Here is a 20,044-nt window from a genome sequence, read left to right as displayed (position 1 = left end):
TAACTAAAGAAATAAACCGTAAAAATTGTTGAAAATTTGGGAATAAATGGCCAAAATGATACTCTTCAAGAAAATATTAGGCTTGGTTAATTTCTCAATATTGTCCATTAGGGGTGGAATACCTTAATATGTTTTACGGCGTGACCGTGTTTGAGGACGAAGCAAAAAAGTTTTTGGCATTAGTATCTATATCCAAAACAGGACAAATATAACCTGAAGTTAGCACGAGGACAGAGCTGTATCAAAGCATCGTAATTTTGGACATTTGATCCGCCTATATATTGAACGCGGGAAATATAACGCAGTCGATGTAAACAGTACATTGTGACGTCATATTCAGCGTGGTTATTTAGCAAATTTACAAACATAGCGTTTGAACCACAACAAAAAACATGGCGTTAATCGTGGAGTGATTATATATGATTAAGAAAATAAAATTTACAGGTTTTTACGGATTTTATGTAACATCTCAGAACGACGTGAACTAGGATAGACAAGATTCAAAATGGAGGAATACATGTCCACGCGCTAATATTCGAATCGACGCCATTGGTACCAAACTTTTCAAGTTCCATAGGTATGGTTTAATTTTTCATTATATTCCTATATTTTCCTTTTAAACATGTATATACGTGTTACCTATAGGGAGAGCTCCGCTCTCACGGCCCTTCGGGCCGTGAGAGGGCTTCGCCCTCTATTACTTACTGATATCGTAAATGACAGTCTTTAACAACAAAAATCCTTGCTTAACAATTAAATCAATATTAATTTATCATATATTTGAAATTACCCGCCGCTAAGAAAGCGGCCATTGAAGTTTATTTTATAACCTCACACCGTCGGTTCCGGTTTATTTCATCAATAGCACTGTAAACATGACAAGTCACGAACAGTTAAGTTTGGAGCTGTATAGATTTGAGCCCGTGCTTTTGTAAGAGGAAATTAAGAAAAGAAAACGTTCATTAGAGTAGCAAACCAGGCAGACGGTACACGTTTCTTCATACAAATGTGTCGAATCTCAACTTGTCATTATGCAAATGATGGATCCACAGCTTACATAGTCTTTTCTTTTCAGATTACTTGGTTGGGTCAGGAATTTCAAAAACACTTTTTTCACATCTCCCCTTCGCATTAGTGCAATTAACAGCTAGGTAGGAAGGCATCAACCTATTTATTTGTAAAATCTACCACATGCACAATCTAATAGCGAGCGAAGCGACGCGACAAGCTCGCTCCAATGATTACGCAATGGAGTCACGTGATTTGCTCTTCATCAGCTGAAAAATGATGGGGACTACCCATAATGCTTCCGAAAAAATGTCGCCGTCACTGCGGAATACTTCATTGACAACCCCGTAGATAAAACAAATAAATAGTTTGGAAAGTACCACATATGATTTTAAATTCCAGACAAGCTTTCCCATACCTTCGTACATTTTGTTGTGGATAATTGCTTGATTTGAAAGAAAAACAAATCGCAGCTAATATGACGTCACAATGCACTGTTTACATCAACCGCGTTATATTTCCCGCGTTAAATGAATCACCTAAAGTCGTATTGTAAGATTAATCAGATTGATTGTAAGATGTAATGGATCTTCGCTCGTCTCAACGGTAACACCGTAAACATATTAGTATGATGATCTTAGAATCTAATCAAAACCGAAACAGACAGTGTGACATCAAAATTATTGATTTTTGTGGTCTTGAATACAAAAGAGTTCCATATCATATCAGCCTCTATAGATGGCGGGAATTTCAATTTTTAACGTTTTCAAATTAGTACTGAAGCTTATCTAGGCCGTATATCAACAGAATAATATGACATATATTTATCATACAATTAATCCTATCATTCATCATGTAAACATTTTTTGGGTTGCCTTCCCTTTTAATATATAAGCATGAAGTTATGTACATGTAAAGAGGAATTATTTATTTTGAACCATAATTCAACCGGGTGTTAGGGTAGCGTAGAGGCTAACGCAACTGCTTCTCACCACTGCGACCCGAGTTTGATCCCTGTGATCGGCAGTGGCTGTATGTGAGAGGGTATGGTGGTCGCCCGCTTGGACACGTGGGTTTTGTACAGGTAATCTGGTTTCCTCCCACAAAGTGACCCCCTAGCACCAACATCTGTACAAGTTGGTAAATAGGTAGTACAGTATAATCTGTCTAAACCGGCTATGTGTGGTTCCAAAGAAATTGGCCGGTTTACACAGAGTCCGGAGTGCAGAATGTTGACAAGAGTGAGAGTTACTTCCCTTGTATTCACTATCTATGCATACGTGTGTAATGATTGCTAACGTTTTATTATATCACAAAAGAATTCAAAATGTAAAAATATAAATGTCAGTGTTTTATTGTCGTGCTCATTTGAAAAAAAAATCAATTTTTATTAAACAGTTTAAAATCTGGGAATTATTCGCGCACTTTTTTGTTGGTAAATTGTCGATTTCGTCTACATCATCGCCGTTATCAAGTGCTACATTCTGTACGTTCGTCAAGTTTGTGTTGTGTTCATCTAAAATTGGTCTTTCCCAGCTTTCGTTGTAAATGTATCGCTTTCAACTGTCTCAATTTGTGAAACGGAAACTGATGTAATGCCGAGTGATCGACCGGACATGGCGAGTTGTGTTTACTAAGTGCATATCATCACTGTCTGACTCGCCGGAGAGCTCCGAGAAGTCCACGAGGGGAACCCTGCTTTTGGAAAACATAACGGGATTGTTGCCGATTTTGTTTCATTCCAAGAATGTATCAATTCATCGATTAATTGAACTTTGTCTTTTAATGTCAGTTCTTGTCTCTGTCGTTAAGGGGAGGACGCCATTACCTCGTGCGTGGTGCTGTCATAATTGAAAAGTGCACCCCCCAAAAATCAGGTTTTATTTTAAACTGATCGCGACTCATCGCCAGTTGCACTCTTTTACTTACCTGAGGCTCCCCTTGAGACACCCTTTGTGTACACCGCATGTGATCGACCGAATACCGACAGGTTGGTCATCATGGGGTGGCTGGTTTAAATGCGATAATTAGAGCTAATTACGAGCAGTTGGGACCTCGTGTACACCGAATACAATTGACCGTAACAATTAGGGTGGTGTATCATCAAGGGGTCGGTTTACACAGGATAATTAAAGTTAATTAATAGCAGTTGGGACTGTAAGTCGGCCGATATACAGAATACGCAGTATCCGGAGTACACGGAATTATTAATAAAGGATTTGTTAAAGAAATGTTAGGGACTATGTATCAGAGGCCGGTTTGGACAAATTATACTGTATATAGCTAATGTTAATTGCTGTTTGTATGATAATGTAGCGGTCAGCCGGGTTCAATTGCTGATGGCCAGATAGCTCAGTTTGTAGAGCACCTGACTAGGGATTCAGGGGGCCCGGGTTTGAATCCCGGTCTGGTCCGTTGCATTTTTCCCTTCCTGTTTCATTTGATGCCGTTGACCACCCCTGGACTTGCAGGTGAAAGTACTGTCAAGGGCAGAATCTGGGTTGTGTCTTTGAGGGCGAAGACATATAAGGAGGGAGGAATGTAGCGGTCAGCCGGGTTTGATCGCCGATGGCCAGATAGCTCAGTTGGTTGAGCACCTGACTAGAGAATTCAGGGGGAGGGTTCGAATGAAATGAACAATGTAATTGATACAGATTAGGATGATGAAACTGGCAAACTTCCTGCTTTATATACTTTCTAAAAATGGTCATGTGACTGCGAAACAACCAATGAATAATTGTCCTTTCTAGAGCATCTCCGCACTTTAAGTACAAAACTTTAGGTATAGAAAAGCACATAATGTCAAAGTGTTTTATTCCCATACTATGAATTATAATCAAAGTTGATATAATTGCATAGAAACATAAGTCAAAATAATTCTTTATAATAAAACGGACAACCACAATCCTATATGTAGGAATACAGAACAACAATACATAAATTGTGCATTCCGCCATCACAAGATCAAGGTAGTCTGATCACTTATGTTGCAAATGAACTACATCATATAAAACAAATGAAGTAGAAATACAAATTTCAAATATCTAAACAATCGGACAATGCTACTTGTTCAATGTTCACTACAAGGTGGTGTATCTATAGACAAAATATCATGTGATGCATTCCTTCATAAGCAAGATGGTAGGTGGCTAACTTTCAACATGTGATAGTAGAAGTAAGTTGCATGATTTACAATCGTAATACTTAATTTCACTTTAAGTTATCAATATAATTTACATCAATACATCTGTCTTAGACTGTAGCTTTACCGAATACCATAAATACGGTTACTACACAAGGTATGCAATATAGATAATCGCTTACATACACATGCCAATGATATCAAAAGTAGCAATGAACAAGCAATACACTTATGTACATGCACATGGGATCATCATATATGTATGTATGTGCAAATATTATAAACATTATGTAAAAATCCACCCCCAAACCATATTTACAAATAGTTAAAACCCAGCTACCAGTACATACATTTACACACATTTTTTTCCATAGGATTTGTCTTGAATTGATAATCAAAAGACACATTCAATCTATGTTCTTATTCATACTTCAAATCTGAATGTTTTTTGTAATGATATAAGAAAATTATGAATTGTTTTGATTTTGAAAAATAAAACCCTGCTGTGATATGACTGGTGTTTTGTAGGATGCCAAAGAATTTTCACCAGAGGTGAGATCTGAAGTTGAAAAACATTGGATACCACTGCTGCAGACAAGGAACAGTGAAAGATGCCTCAACAAACCTCAGGTAACCTGTAATATACAAACTTCAGGTAACCTGTAATATACAAACCTCCGGTAACCTGTAATATACAAACCTCAGGTAACCTGTAACATACAAACCTCAAGTAACCTGTAATATACAAACCTCAGGTAACCTGTAATATACAAACCTCAGGTAACCTGTAATATACAAACCTCCGGTAACCTGTAATATACAAACCTCAGGTAACCTGTAACATACAAACCTCAAGTAACCTGTAATATACAAACCTCAGGTAACCTGTAATAATATATACAAACCTCATGTAACCTGTTATATACAAACCTCAGGTAACCTGTAATACACAAACCTCCGGTAGCCTGTAATATACAAACCTTAGGTAACCTGTAATATACAAACCTCAGGTAACCTGTAACATACAAACCTCAGGTAACCTGTAATATACAAACCTCAGGTAACCTGTAATATACAAACCTCAGGTAACCTGTAATATACAAACCTTGGGTAATCTGTAATACACAAACCTCAGGTAATCTGTAATATACAAACCTCAGGTAACCTGTAATAATATATACAAACCTCGTGTAATCTGTAATATACAAACCTCATGTAACCTGTAACATACAAATCTCAGGTAACCTGTAATATACAAACCTCAGGTAACCTGTAATATACACACCTCAGGTAACCTGTAACATACAAACCTCAGGTAACCTGTAACATACAAACCTCAGGTAACCTGTAATATGCAAACCTCAGGTAACCTGTAATATACAAACCTCAGGTAATCTGTAATATACAAACCTCAGGTAATCTATAATATACACACCTCAGGTAACCTGTAATACACAAACCTCAGGTAACCTGTAATATACAAACCTCAGGTAACCTGTAATAATATATACAAACCTCGTGTAATCTGTTATATACAAACCTCAGGTAACCTGTAATATACAAACCTCAGGTAACCGGTAATATACAAACCTCAGGTAACCTGTAATATACAAACCTCATGTAACCTGTAACATACAAATCTCAGGTAACCTGTAATATACAAACCTCCGGTAACCTGTAATATACAAACCTCAGGTAATCTGTAATATACAAACCTCAGGTAATCTGTAATATACAAACTTCAGGTAACCTGTAATACACAAACCTCAGGTAATCTGTAATATAAAAACATCAGGTAACCTGTAATATACAAAACTCAGGTAATCTGTAATAATATATAAAAACCTCAGGTAACCTGTAATAATATATACAAACCTCATGTAACCTGTTATATACAAACCTCAGGTAACCTGTAATATACAAACCTCAGGTAATCTGTAATATACAAACTTCAGGTAACCTGTAATATACAAACCTCAGGTAATCTGTAATATAAAAACATCAGGTAACCTGTAATATACAAAACTCATGTAACCTGTAATAATATATAAAAACCTCAGGTAACCTGTAATAATATATACAAACCTCATGTAACCTGTTATATACAAACCTCAGGTAACCTGTAATATACAAACCTCAGGTAATCTGTAATATACAAACCTCAGGTAACCTGTAATATACAAACCTCAGGTAATCTGTAATATACAAACCTCAGGTAACCTGTAATATACAAACTCCAGGTAACCTGTAATATACAAACCTCAGGTAACCTGTAATATACAAACCTCAGATAACCTGTAATATACAAACCTCAGGTAACCTGTAATAATATATACAAACCTCAGGTAACCTGTAACATACAAACCTCAGGTAACCTGTAGTATACAAACTCCAGGTAACCTGTAATATACAAACTCCAGGTAACCTGTAATATATACATACATGTTGAGTTTTTACCTCAATGAAAACGTTGTTGGTAATGCATATTTTTTTCTTCATATATTGATTAGTAAGCTCCATAGAATTGTGGAAAAAAACAATCATTGTATATTGTTGATAAAAGAACAGTTAACGTATGATTGTGCCCATATCTGGTCCAAGATTGGGATAAAAAGAATAAGCCATATATGGTCCTAGAGAGGGAGTAAAATTCAGAATGGCTTGACTGGTATACATGAGAGTACAAGACTTCATCAATTAATATCACACTATCATGCATGTATTTGTATGTTAATGACATCATTATTCATCCAGATTTGAAATAATTACTTTTTTAAAAATTGCAAGAAAATTAAAAATCTCAGCGTGTTTGTTTTAGAAAAGGATGAAGGGAGACATTGAGCAACACCAAAATGATATATGTTATAGATTAAGTTATCAAGTTTAAACTATGTAAATATCGTTTTGCTGTCTTTTTGCTGTACACCTGGGCCCAGTTTTTCAAGATATATTAAACTTTAGCATGTTATCTTGGTTTTATCTTGTGTGTGAAATTAACCACATGCTTAACTGTTTTTCAAAAACAAGTTTGTGTTAACTCTCTGTTAAAGTTGTGTTAACCTTAATCCACTTTCAGTTCCTGTATTAAGTCTTAACACAGTAGTTAAAAATGGTTGTCCACTTAATTTTTCATCCTCTTCAAAGGTAAAAAGTGTGGTGTTATTAGCAAGCAATTAACTCAGTTAACACAAGGTTAACTAACCATTTTGTTGAAATGCTTTTACACAGCAGAATTTAACCACTGGATTAAATGATAAGGATTTAATAACCACTGTGAGATTTAATCACCTTTCAGCAGGCCCTGTACTTTATATATTCTTATCAAAAAACTACCATTAAAAGACTTGTTTTCTGTCAATTTTGTTCCAATAATATATTTATGACATCATAATAAAATGGTAAATGGGTATTTTGTAGGAAAATGCATGGATTTCAACTCTTTGTACTGTGTATCTTCATCAAGTAACCACTCTTTGACATCTCTATCATTACATTAATGTTAGGCTGAAATACACCAGGAACCATACCTACTTCTCTGTAGTTATCAATGTGTGAGGAGATTTTAAATTTTGTAATCATACATCATGTTTCATGGCTCTTGTGAAAGTTTTTGTTGATTTTTTTTCCAGGCTTCTCAGGAAAAGTTCTATGTGTTATCCATGTTTCCCTACCCCAGTGGCAAGCTTCACATGGGACACGTCAGGGTGTACAGCATCAGTGATGTCATAGCCCGCTTTCATCGCTTAAATGGCAAAGATGTAAGTTACATGATAACCCACTCTCATCACTTCAATGGACAATGTCTGAAGTAGATCAAATTTATAGCATGGAAGGAAAAATAAAAATGATTGTTAAGCACTTGAAAGGCCTAAAGATTAGTTGAGCAGCGAAAAAAAGTTCTTCATATCCAAACTTTCATGATATAGAATTTTTTTTTTAGCCGAGTTGCAACGAAGTTGAACTCGGCTGTTGGTTTGGTGATGCGAGTGGTTGGGCATCAACAATTGGTTTCCGGATGATAACTCGAAAAGTTTACAATCTAATCAAATGAAACTTTGATATATTGTTGGGTATCAGGTAAGGAAGACCCCTATTGATTTTGGAGAAAAATGGTCAAAGGTCAAGGTCGCAGTGACCGAAAATAGAATGAAATTTTCAGAAAAATTTGGTTTCCGGATAACTCGGAAAGTTTAAATCCGAATCAAATGATACTTAAGGATATTGTTATGTACCAGGTAAGGAAGACCCCTATTGATTTTGGAGAAAATAGGTCAAAGATCAAGGTCACAGTGACCGAAAATAGATTTAAAATTCAAAAAAAAATTTGGTTTCCGGAGGATAACTCGAAAAATTTTAATTTGAATGAAATGAAACTTTGATGTATTGTTGGATACCAGCAAAGCAAGGCCCTTATTGATTTTGGAGAACAAAGGTCAAGCTCACAGTGACCGAAAATAGATTGAAAACTTCAGACAAATATGGTTTCTGGACAGTAACTCGAAAAGTTAAAAACTGAAATTAGTTCTTCACAATTATAAATATGCCACATCAATCCTGACTGTACAATGTATCCCATGCAACTCTGCTCATGCACCCCTGGGTGCATATATTGATTTTTTTAATTTTCTTCTCACAGTGGAATAAATATCACTTATGAGTGTGTTCATTATAAGTGTGTTTTACTGTACAGTAGGTGTGTTATTATGACCGACATTAAGAGATGTCATTCTATCTTCTGACTTGTTTTTCCAGATGGAGTAAAACTCTCACATAAATCCCAGTGGTCAGAACTTTCTTACATCACATTGAATCACACGAAATGTTTGTGAAACTTTGTAGAAATATTTCATGTAGTGACAGAAAGCACCTGATAGATCTCAAGATCTGTGTCACTTTAGAAATATTTATTATAGTGACAGAAAGCACCTGATAGATCTCAAGATCTGTCACTGTAGGCGACTGGTACCGGTAATCAAGATCTGTGTCATTGTAGGCGACTGGTAATCTTGAATGCTTTAGTTGTTGTGTAACCTGTTTATCTAAGAAGTAAATTTCAATTATGAAAATACGAGTATGAATTGTGAGGCTTCACGTTGGCATACTTCATGAAACGTGTTAGTGCTTCGTGAGAAGTACACCAGTGTGAAGCCTTGCAGTTCATACCCTCATGTATTTTCTGTATACATGTATTTATATTGTATTTTAAAATTTTTTTTTAATTCCCAGTCATTAAATTAGACATTCATTATTTACAGCTACAATACATTCATCATTATAATTTGTAATGATATCAAAGGCAAAAACATTGGATATGTAAATGTAATGTATAAACCATTTACATTTTGACAAATTGCATGTACACATGTGTATCACTGTTTGAATTGTTTTTGTATTTTGAATCTTAAGTGTTCACGCATTCAGTATTATGAAAAATACCTTTTTATTTGAAATCCAAAGGTTGTCCATCCAATGGGCTGGGATGCATTTGGTCTGCCAGCTGAAAATGCAGCCATTGAGCATGGGGAATTGCCTGAGGTTTGGACAAGAAGGTAAAGTATTAAAGTCAGGATACGCACTTGTATAGTATAATAACTCAATGTCTAAATCCATTGATACCTAATGTTTTTATAGTCACTTACAAATAGTGAAAATATATCTTTGATTAATCAATGGGATTCTTTAATCATTGAAGTAATTTAAAAGGAGATATGATTTTTTTAAAAAGGGTGTTATAAGATATACGTGTCACCATTTTTTGTGTGTAGATTTTCTATTTAGTCATAAAAAATATAGGGGGCGGGGCTAAGCCTGCTGATCCCGATACTTATACGTGTGTAGTAACAGATATAGATATTGTAATTTTATTGCCGTACTGATTGACTTACATAGATATTGTTTTATTGCCGTACTGATTGACTTACAATTGAACTAAATATTGAATGCACTAAAATACCTACACATACAGTATATATTTGTTTAATATCAATACATACAGTAAAGACAGAGTTATCTTAATGATTATGACAATTTTCTCATTCAGAAATATTGCTGCCATGAGAAAACAGCTGGATGACATGTGCTTTAGCTTTGATTGGAACACAGTAAGTTGTTCAGGTCAAATTCTATTTCAACAATAGTGTGTTTGAATTCAGGCGCCTTGTTATCAATTTGAACAATTTTGATGTTTATAAATGTGATTTTTCTACAGGAATATGCCACATGCGATCCTGAATACTACAAGTGGACACAATTTATATTCCTTAAAATGTTTGAAAAGGGTCTGGTAGAACAGAGGGAGGTAAGATTGGAATATTTTATCTGGTTATTTCTGTGGAGATATATAAAATTTACAGATTGGTTATTACTATAAAGAAAGTTTTTGATGATTAAAAAAGTTTTTAACTATTGTTATACAATTACCATATTTTGCCGAATATAATACGCAGTGGTGTTTAATACGCACCCCCCACTTTGAGCCTAATAGTTGGTGAAAAAACGCACTTCGGGTGTATAATACGCAGCAAAAATTTTGACCAAGCGGTAATCTTTATTTTATACTTAGTGTTAATTTTCACTTAATATTTTTGCAGAAATAATGAATTCTAAACAACGCACAATAATTTGCAAACTTTTTGAGATGAGGTCTACATCGCGGTAATCTTCAATGAGAATCTTCAGGGAAATATCAACCCGGACAAGCCTGTTCATTTCAGCAAAGCACGAGATTTTGCAGCATTAAAGTCTTAACTGACTCGATATTTCCTTTGTTGAAACTTAAAATCAATCAAATAGCCGATGTTATAAAAATAAAATTAAACAATTAAACTATCGCTTATTTTACTGTAATCAATACACCATGGTAGGTACAAAGATGCAAATTATCAACTCCTCGTTAACTACGATGACTATTAAAATGTGTGAAAAAAAATTTTGTTAGGTATTTCTTTACCCGGAGCACAGGGGCTCATCACGAAATATTTGTCTTATTAAAATTTGACATCGTCTGTTCTATATTTTAAATATAGAATAGAGAGGGTCAATTCGTGACGAGCCCCTGTGCCCGGAGGGGGTATCTAACAAAAGCACAGTGTACACAACAATGGCTTCGTAAAACACACGCTTTTACACAAGAATAGTTATTTCAAAGATTCAAATTAGTTTTTCATTAAAAATTAGGCCTATTCATAAAACTTACAGTAAACCAACTTTTAGCAAGTGACAAAATTATTTTCCAACAATTTTAGCACGTGACAAGGCATTATTGTGTACACATGCTTTCAATAATGGTGGCATGTGATGTAATGAATAGTCAGATCCAATGCAATTTGATTGGCTGTTTGTTTCATGATAATTGAATTATTTAGATATTGTAAGTATACATATCACATTTTCTGCAATTTTACGTTTCTGTAGTAATTTTCTTGAGGTCGAATTTTCTAGTTAATAAATAGGTGAACTTGAAAAGGCCTTGGTCTTTGAGTGAAATATTACACTACTTAATCGCCGAGTTTCATCTGGAAAAAAAGGTCAAAAACCTATTGTGGTATATAATACGTACCCCTTTCTGGCACAAAAATATTCTCTAAAAAAAGTGCATATTATATTCGGCAAAATACGGTATTGATAAATCTTTATCTTTGACATCAAAATTTACCCTCAAATCCACAAGTACTGAATCGCTATGCACAATTTTTACCTAATACATGTATTTATGTGATTAATGAAGAATAATTGTCTTCCCCCTCATGGGGAGACGTATTGTTTTTGTTAGTTTTTTTCTTAACCTTTACTATTCAAAGTCTTGGGCATAACTTTAGAACTCTTCTACATTTGGGCTTTAAACTTAGAACATACATGTCAGTAGTTTAACATTGGAAGAAGTGCAAGGTTTCCTAATTTTTATACGCCCGTCGAAGACGGGACGTATTATGGTATGGCGTCGTCCGTCCGTCTGTCCGTCCGTCTGTCTGTCCGTCTGTCCGAACCTTGTGGGCAGGATACAGACTGAACCATAAGCCCTAGGACTTTACAACTTGGTACATTTGATCACCATGATGAGAGGAAGATGCCTATTGTTTTTCAAGGTCAGAAGTCAAAGGTCAAGGTCGTAGTATCACTTATTAGGAAAACCTTGTGGGCAGGATACAAACCGAACCGTAAGCTCCAGGATATTATAACTTGGTATATTTGATCACCATGATGAGAGGAAGATGCCTATTGTTTTTCAAGGTCAAAGGTCAAGGTCGTAGCATCACTTTTTAGGAAAACCTTGTGGGCAGGATATACACCAAACCGTAAGCTCCAGGATATTATAACATGGTATATTTGATCATCATGATGAGAGGAAGGTGCCTATTGTGTTTCAAGGTCAGAGGTCAACGGTCAAGGTTGTAGTATTACTTATTACGAAAACCTTGTGGGCAGGATACAAACCGAACCGTAAGCTCCAGGATATTATAACTTGGTATATTTGATCATCATGATGAGAGGAAGGTGCCTATTGTTTTTCAAGGTCAAAGGTCAAGGTCGTAGTATCACTTATTAGGAAAACCTTGTGGACAGGATACAAACCGAACCGTAAGCTCCAGGATATTATAACTTGGTATATTTGATCACCATGATGAGAGGAAGATGCCTATTGTTTTTCAAGGTCAAAGGTCAAGGTCATAGTATCACTTATTAGGAAAACCTTGTGGGCAGGATACAAACCGAACCGTAAGCTCCAGGATATTATAACTTGGTATATTTAATCATCATGATGAGAGGAAGGTGCCTATTGTTTTTCAAGGTCAAAGATCAAGGTCGTAGTATCACTTATTAGGAAAGCCTTGTGGGCAGGATACAAACCGAACCGTTAGCATATTTATGAAGTAGCGCATTCTAAGGCTATCCCTCTTTATATATTAATTGATATCCATTTCTACAAGCATAATAATGAATTAGCTCACAGAGGACAGTGCTAACTTCACTAAAATATGAATCCCACTAAAATATGTTTTCCTTGAGCAAAATCTACGGGCGTATTATGCCACGTTGGCGTTGCTCTTGTTGACCTTGACAAAATGGTTCATGGTCATAGAATTCAAAATTGCATTGAAAGGAAGATATATTTTATTTAAAAAAATTTAAAACAACAGCACCTCTGGTTTTAAGTCTATATTCAAACCATGATATTTATACTGCATTATTTCTACTTTTTAAATCTGACTTGTATGTCTGGATTTTTAGGAGATTGTTAACTGGGACCCTGTAGATGAGACAGTCTTGGCCAATGAACAGATTGATGAAAAAGGTCGTTCCTGGAGGTCAGGGGCCAAAGTTCAAAAGATATACCTCAGACAGTGGTTCATCAAAACTACAGCATATGCAAAGGTGGTTACATAACAAGAATAATAGTCCTATTTAAGTACAGAGAGTTATAGAGCATTCTGTTTGGTAGACATTTTCTATTTGTCCATTATACAGTATACGTCATAATCACTTAGTAAAATACCCATTATACAGTATATAGTATACGTCATAATCACTTAGTAAAATACCCATTATACAGTACATGTCATAATCACTCAGTAAAATACCCATTATACAGTATACCGGTATGTCATTATACTGTATACTGGTATGTCATTTTAGTTTGAGAGTGAAGTTGGAGATCCTTAGAATCTCTTAAACTAATATTACAATAAAATTCTAACTCTTTAATGTATACATTGCAAGCTGAAATATAACAAAATAGTAGCAGTTATAGTATCTGCATGTTATTATACAAAGAATAGAAAAAAGTATAACATTATACAATTATTGCTGTTTTTGAGGTCAATACGATGATTTAGACACCTGAGGTGTACAATGAACTTCGAAGGTGGCTAAGTCATTGTATTGACCTCAAAAACAGCAATAATTGTTTTATTATATGATTAAATGATTAAAAAACCCTTCAAGATTGTTCTTTGCTTTATCGCAATTCACCTTTGAATTAGAACGCTTTACCTGATATAGTATTGCGTTGTGTGACGACACAATTGAATGAGACGATTGAACAATTTGAATGACATGTTTGATGTAATACAACAAGAGTTTTCATTGGCCGATTACAGCCCGCCCACTTTCTCGAGCGAATGAAGAAATGTACATAGCTCTCTGAAAAAGATCCACCTCTTATAAAAACCTTTGATTTACGGGTCACAAAAAGCTGCGGACGGTCGAGGCCTGAAATCGGTGTATTCTTGTGTTGCTGTCTCATAAACTCAATATAAAAAAATCTTAACATATTTTCCATCTTAACATATTTTCCTACTATATACTTGTGTCCAGACTTACATTCAAATTTTCATTAAAGCCACACACGACCCGAAAACTCGCACCTTCAAATGATTTCGTTTGTTGACTTAACCATGTTAGGTAGCCGGTCAATTTGAACTCTTGCTATTGGTATCTATTCATAAAATCGGTTGTAAGTTATGTATTCGCTCTTCATTTATTATCAACACGAATAATTAATAGAAATTAAAAAATAATGTTTTTGTAAAGGTAAAATAAGCTCTTGATTAACGAAAATGCTACATAAGCCCATTAGATGGAGACCGGCTGGCGCGGCCACTCATGACTAATGAAAGCCGCATTGCCGTGTGTTTAGCTATTTGAATAATTATCATTTAATGGGACTGGGGTGGTATATTATCTAAACTATTTAGCTAAAATATTTGTGGGGTATTAGTACACATCTAGACGCTATTGTGCGAGTATGGAAATGAACCGGGATTCGAATTGACTGGCTACCTAACATGGCTACGTCTACGAACGAAATCATCAAAAGCTGTGATCGAGTTTTGGGGCTATAATAAATATTTGAAGGTATGTTTGGACACAAGTAGAGTAGGAAAATATCTTAGGAATTTTTTAATATTAAAGTTATGAGACAACAACACAAGAATACAACTTTTTCTTTTTTCTTCCTTTTTTTTTTTCATCTAGCATCTGGCCGTCATGTTTTCAAATGCTGACTACTCCCGTATAAGGGAATTTGGGCGGACTTATACATATGGACCAATGAGAGTTTCTGTTGCATTTCGCAATTGTATTACAAACAGATTCAATTGTGTGGTCACACAACGCAATACTATATTGGCCAAAGCGTTCTAATTCAAAGGTGAATTGCGATAATTGTAAGTTTCAACTACCTATTTTTGGTCCTATGTGGAAAAAATAATTCCTTATGTTCACCTGGAAGGTCTATTTTTGGTCCTATGTGGAAAAATAATTCCTTATGTTCACCTGGAAGGTCTATTTTTGGTCCGATGTGGAAAAATAAATCCTTATGTTCACCTGGAAGGTCACGTGCAGGTAAACATAACGTAGTATGATTTCTACATTGTTGGATCTCAGCCAATTAGAGAGCTAGGAATTATTCAATCATATAATAAACATGTATATTATTGTGAGTAGGGAGATATCCATTACAGTCTATAAATTATCTCCCTACCTCTTCATGATGAGTACAGCTATCTTCCTACATGTATAATATACACATAAACAAAATTTTACATTTCTAATGTTATCCATATCTAATACATTTATAAAAAACAAAGGTACATTCAATTCAATTCAATTCTTCATTGTCCTTGAGTTATACAACTCATTGGAATATTTATAAACACATAAGATTTTCTGCTACATTCACTTTTCACCCCTTCAGATGTCTCATCTTTCTAATCTGCAATACATTATATAGGAGTAGGTTATTAAAGCAATAAATGATATCAACAAATTATACATGATAGTAGCCTCATTCTCTGCAGTGTCAAAACCAATATACTTCCAAGGACAGGTGACTCAAGGATGGCTCGAACTTTGATCTCTCGAAATTTTTTATCTCTGAAAGTGATATCACTGTCCCAATTCTCTTTATAGCTAAGCAAATTTACACTCGATCTCTTGAACTTCAGATCTCTCAAAGTTCTTGATCTTTGGATCCCATAAAACATATTTCATTGTTTTTCACTCTTGATATTTCGAAGTGGTAGTAGTGTATACACGCCATCAATTAAGCATAATATAATCATTTCCTTTTGGACCTTACCTGGATAACAGCAAATGGCTGAGGCTAGCCTGGACATGTTAATTAGATATTTACTATTATTATACTTTCATGTAAAATACTCGAACCTGATTGGTCGAGAAGCACTTGAAAAAACATATTGTTACCCTCTGAGAACAGAAAACACGCGACTCAGGGTGATAGTATCTAGCAACGGGTAACAGTACTTGACAACGGGTGATATTATAAAAAATTATCACATGCGTCAAATTTATGCGCGTACGGTTCGCCGTAGATTGCTAGACGACGTCGTTTGAGCGTTTGTAATAAACTCAAGTACCCGCATCGAAATACGAAATATCGCACGACAGTGATTGATCAAATGTCAACAGACGTAAGTTTTTCTGCTTCCCAGTTTACATAACATTCAGTATAATAAAACAAATATTGCATGTATTTGAGGGTAACATTGAAATTTTCACCCCTCGAGAAACCATTGTCAACCTCGGCTACGCCTCGGTTGACAATGGTTTTCTCGGGGTGAAAATTTTCAATGTTACCCTCAAATACATGCAATATTTATATAAGGTGACACAACAACTGTGCTTCTTTTTGAGGTAGATAATTAATATGTTTGATTGGTCAGGTTCAACCTTACACCTGTGCTTCCTTTTGGGGGTAGAGATAAATATTTTATTGTTTAGTTGTACAATTTTAACAACAGTCAGATGTCTGTATGAAGCTGTGTGCTTTTGGAGAGTTTGTTTTGATTTGACAATGAGACAGCAATTTTGAGACAATAATTTAGAGACATGTCAATAGATATTCTCATCCAAGGATGTTGTAAATATATATTTTCGGTTACTATAAAATCTGAACCTCGTCGTTGTTAATCTATCATTGCTACATTTTATAAACATTACATGTAGTTGAGGGTAACATTGAAAATTTTAAAAAAAATTCCGAGAAAACCATTCTCAAGGGGTGAACATTTTCAATGTTAACCTGAACTACATGTAATGTTTGTTTTATTATAGTGAATGTTATATAAACAACAAAGCAGAAAAACTTACGTCTGATGACATTTGATCAATCACTATCATGCGATGTTTTGTATATCAATGCGGGTATTTGGGTTTATTACAAACGCTCAAACGACATTGTCTAACAATCTATGGTGAACTGTATGCGAATAAATATGATGCATGTGATAATTTTATAATATCACCCGTTGTATAGTAATGTTACCCATTACTAGATACTATCACCCTGGAGCGCGTGCTTTCTATTCTCAGAGGGTAACAATATGTTTTTTTCAAATGCTTCTCCACCAATCAGATTCGAGTATTTTAAATGAAAGTATAATGACATATGTTGGCTTTCTTTTGACACCTGTCTTTGGATGGGACATCTCATGCTACAGTAATGTCTGTACATTATTCGGTTCACCTGTCCGTTTGTTTGGGGTTTTCTGTTTCTAATTTCATTTCTCTGTTGCATATCAAACTGAGACTTGCTTTGTAGCATCTCTATGGGTCACTCTAGATCATGTTGCAATTTTGATTCATTCAGACCACCCTTGCAGGAGTTTTGTCCCTTTATTTGAAATTCAATGTGAGGGAGGGGGGGGGGGGTTTACATGATTTGTCCATCTAATTATTCCACAGTTTTCTCAAGTGGGTACTTTCTTATTTGACAGAGTGGGTACTGAAGATGTGCATGAAGCAAGGATTTTGATTTTCTTAAATTTTTAAGAAAATTACAGGTTGTTGAACTTAGTCAATTTTGAGGAAATATTACATAGAGAGTACATGATTTGTTTGTCTAACTCCTTTCTAATGTACACTGAAGTGAATGTTAGAAGAGCCATGCTTCTAAATATACCAAGAAGTAAAGCACACAAGTCAATAATCATGATAATAGTACAATATCAACTTTCAGATATCTGCATCCTCAGAAAATGATGTGGGAGGAGAGAAGACTTCGTAATATGAAAGTTAACGCATGTCTTTGTGTGAGAGCATATAATACTCTCATGTTAATGTTATGTCACAGGGGGTTGTAACTCTTTGCAGGGCTGTTTTAACTTTGTATGATAATCTTATGGTAAGTTTGATCAATGGAGATTTATCTGCCATGAAATGTTACATGACTCAAGATGTCTTAGGAAAACCTTGAAAAATTTAATGACGAGGTTCTATAGGAAAACTTTAAAGGTTACATTTTGTGTTTTAATGGAATGATAGAAATTGATTTAATGTTACAGTCCCTGTTAGATGGTTTGTCAGAAGTTGACGATAATTTATGGAAGGATGTCAAAAAGTTACAGAAACGGTGGATAGGGACGTGTACTGGGACCAGGATTGACTTCAGACTAAGGGTAGGAATCTACATGTGTTGAAGTAGCCAGTGAGAAAAGGCAAGATTTTAACAAGAGATTGAATTCTTTGAAATGTTAGATATTAGGAAAAAATATCAATTACAGTAATGATTTCACTTTTTGGGTAAATGAATTTTATGAGTTTTATTGATGGTTGTGTGTAACTCTGCTTTTCAGGTAAAAGTGTGTTTGATTTTATGTATGTTGTATGTACCATGGCTGCCTTTCTGGTAGAATTTCAGATAATGAAATGCTTCCTTTGGTTTGTTAAACGAGATATGTGGTTATGATTTCCATATTTGAACAATGGTATTTAAAAGGGAAATAGTCCAAAAAGGACAAACTCAAAACTCAGAAAATAAACCATCGTGTAATATAGATAAGCATCATTCATCATTCAAAGTTCAAATAAAGGTAGAAATATTTATCATTCGAAGTTCAAGTGAAAGGTAAAAAATAAACCAGAAAACATATTTCCCAACAAATTCAACAATGCCACGAAATAGGTTGCAAAGTTAGTGGAATGTGTATATTCACACGCGGACAGAAGACATGAAAAAAAAACCCAGATCTAACTAGATTGAAACAAAATGTATCTTCATAGATGCAAATAACAAACAATGGATTTAAAATACACACAGTGAATGTAAAGATATTGATTCACTTGCAGCACGATGGCGTCGAGTGGGAGGACCCCCTTGCAGTATTTACAACTACTCCAGAGGCTTTATATGGAGTGTCTCATGTAGCTTTACCCACCAAACACAGACTGAATGTGAAGAAATACTATAAGGTAAGGGACTTAACTCTGCATTAAAAATGCTGTTTCCATTTTTTGAATTGTAATTTTGCATTGTTCTGTCTGTTCTTTGTTCATATGTCTTTGTTTTTCAGTTTCCACATGACAAAGATGAAACAAAAGGTAATTTTCATGATTTGGTTTTTTTCTTGACATGGACTGTAAATCTGAGAGTTTAAAGCATTGTTGTGTATAAACATCATCAGTTACCCATGGGTGCTTTACATAAATTCTCTCCATCATCATGATGTGTATGATAAAGCACAGTGAATGTGTAGTACATGTAAACTATTTCTTGTAGAGATTTTGCTGTCAGTGGAGGCTATGCACCCTTTCACTGGAAAGTCAGTCCCTATTATTGTGTCACCAGGAGTTCCAAACTTACCATACACACCTGACAATGAGCACCTAGGTATGGGAGAGAGAGAGAGAGAGAATGAACAATATTACTTGTCTATAAGATTAACTTTGATTTTACAAATTGTCTTAAATGTTAGTTATTGAGGGGGAATATTCAATTTAGTAATGATCCAGTGTATGTGGATATGTATTTAATTACCTGGATAAGATTTTTCAAAAATTCATCGGGAGGAGCAAACTTTGCATACTTATTCCCTGTGGTGAGTTGTTGAAACTGATAGATTTATAAGGTTAGGGAAGGGAATTCCTTAAAATCCT

At 34.9% G+C, this 20,044-nt stretch overlaps 1 protein-coding gene, 1 long non-coding RNA gene and 1 other non-coding gene across 4 annotated transcripts in view; 2 read left to right on the top strand and 1 right to left on the bottom strand.

Annotated features, from left to right (window-relative positions):
- Positions 1-20,044, top strand: part of LOC125646417 (probable leucine--tRNA ligase, mitochondrial) — a 47,025-nt gene that overhangs the window by 5,869 nt on the left and 21,112 nt on the right. Inside the window, exons 2-11 of one of the 2 annotated variants that reach the window (XM_056153214.1) lie at positions 4,679-4,780; positions 7,780-7,908; positions 9,608-9,699; positions 10,191-10,251; positions 10,359-10,448; positions 13,379-13,522; positions 18,454-18,567; positions 19,238-19,360; positions 19,462-19,489; positions 19,668-19,778. In XM_056153214.1, coding sequence (XP_056009189.1) covers positions 4,679-4,780; positions 7,780-7,908; positions 9,608-9,699; positions 10,191-10,251; positions 10,359-10,448; positions 13,379-13,522; positions 18,454-18,567; positions 19,238-19,360; positions 19,462-19,489; positions 19,668-19,778 — 994 coding nt within the window. Of the gene's footprint in view, positions 1-4,678; positions 4,781-7,779; positions 7,909-9,348; positions 9,470-9,607; positions 9,700-10,190; positions 10,252-10,358; positions 10,449-13,378; positions 13,523-18,453; positions 18,568-19,237; positions 19,361-19,461; positions 19,490-19,667; positions 19,779-20,044 lie in introns of those variants that run through there. The other variant, XM_056153216.1, reaches the window with a different exon arrangement.
- On the bottom strand, positions 1,785-9,713 carry LOC130051311 (uncharacterized). Its single transcript, XR_008799761.1, has 2 exons — positions 9,587-9,713; positions 1,785-7,892 (listed from the first exon to the last, which is right to left on the bottom strand). It is a non-coding gene; the product is annotated as an uncharacterized LOC130051311 (long non-coding RNA).
- On the top strand, positions 3,350-3,422 carry Trnap-agg (transfer RNA proline (anticodon AGG)). The gene has a single exon. It is a non-coding gene; the product is annotated as a tRNA-Pro (tRNA).

This window comes from Ostrea edulis, chromosome 1 (genome assembly GCF_947568905.1).
Source record: "Ostrea edulis chromosome 1, xbOstEdul1.1, whole genome shotgun sequence".
NCBI classification, from domain to species: domain Eukaryota; kingdom Metazoa; phylum Mollusca; class Bivalvia; order Ostreida; family Ostreidae; genus Ostrea; species Ostrea edulis.
This window is presented reverse-complemented; position numbering and strand designations above follow the sequence as displayed.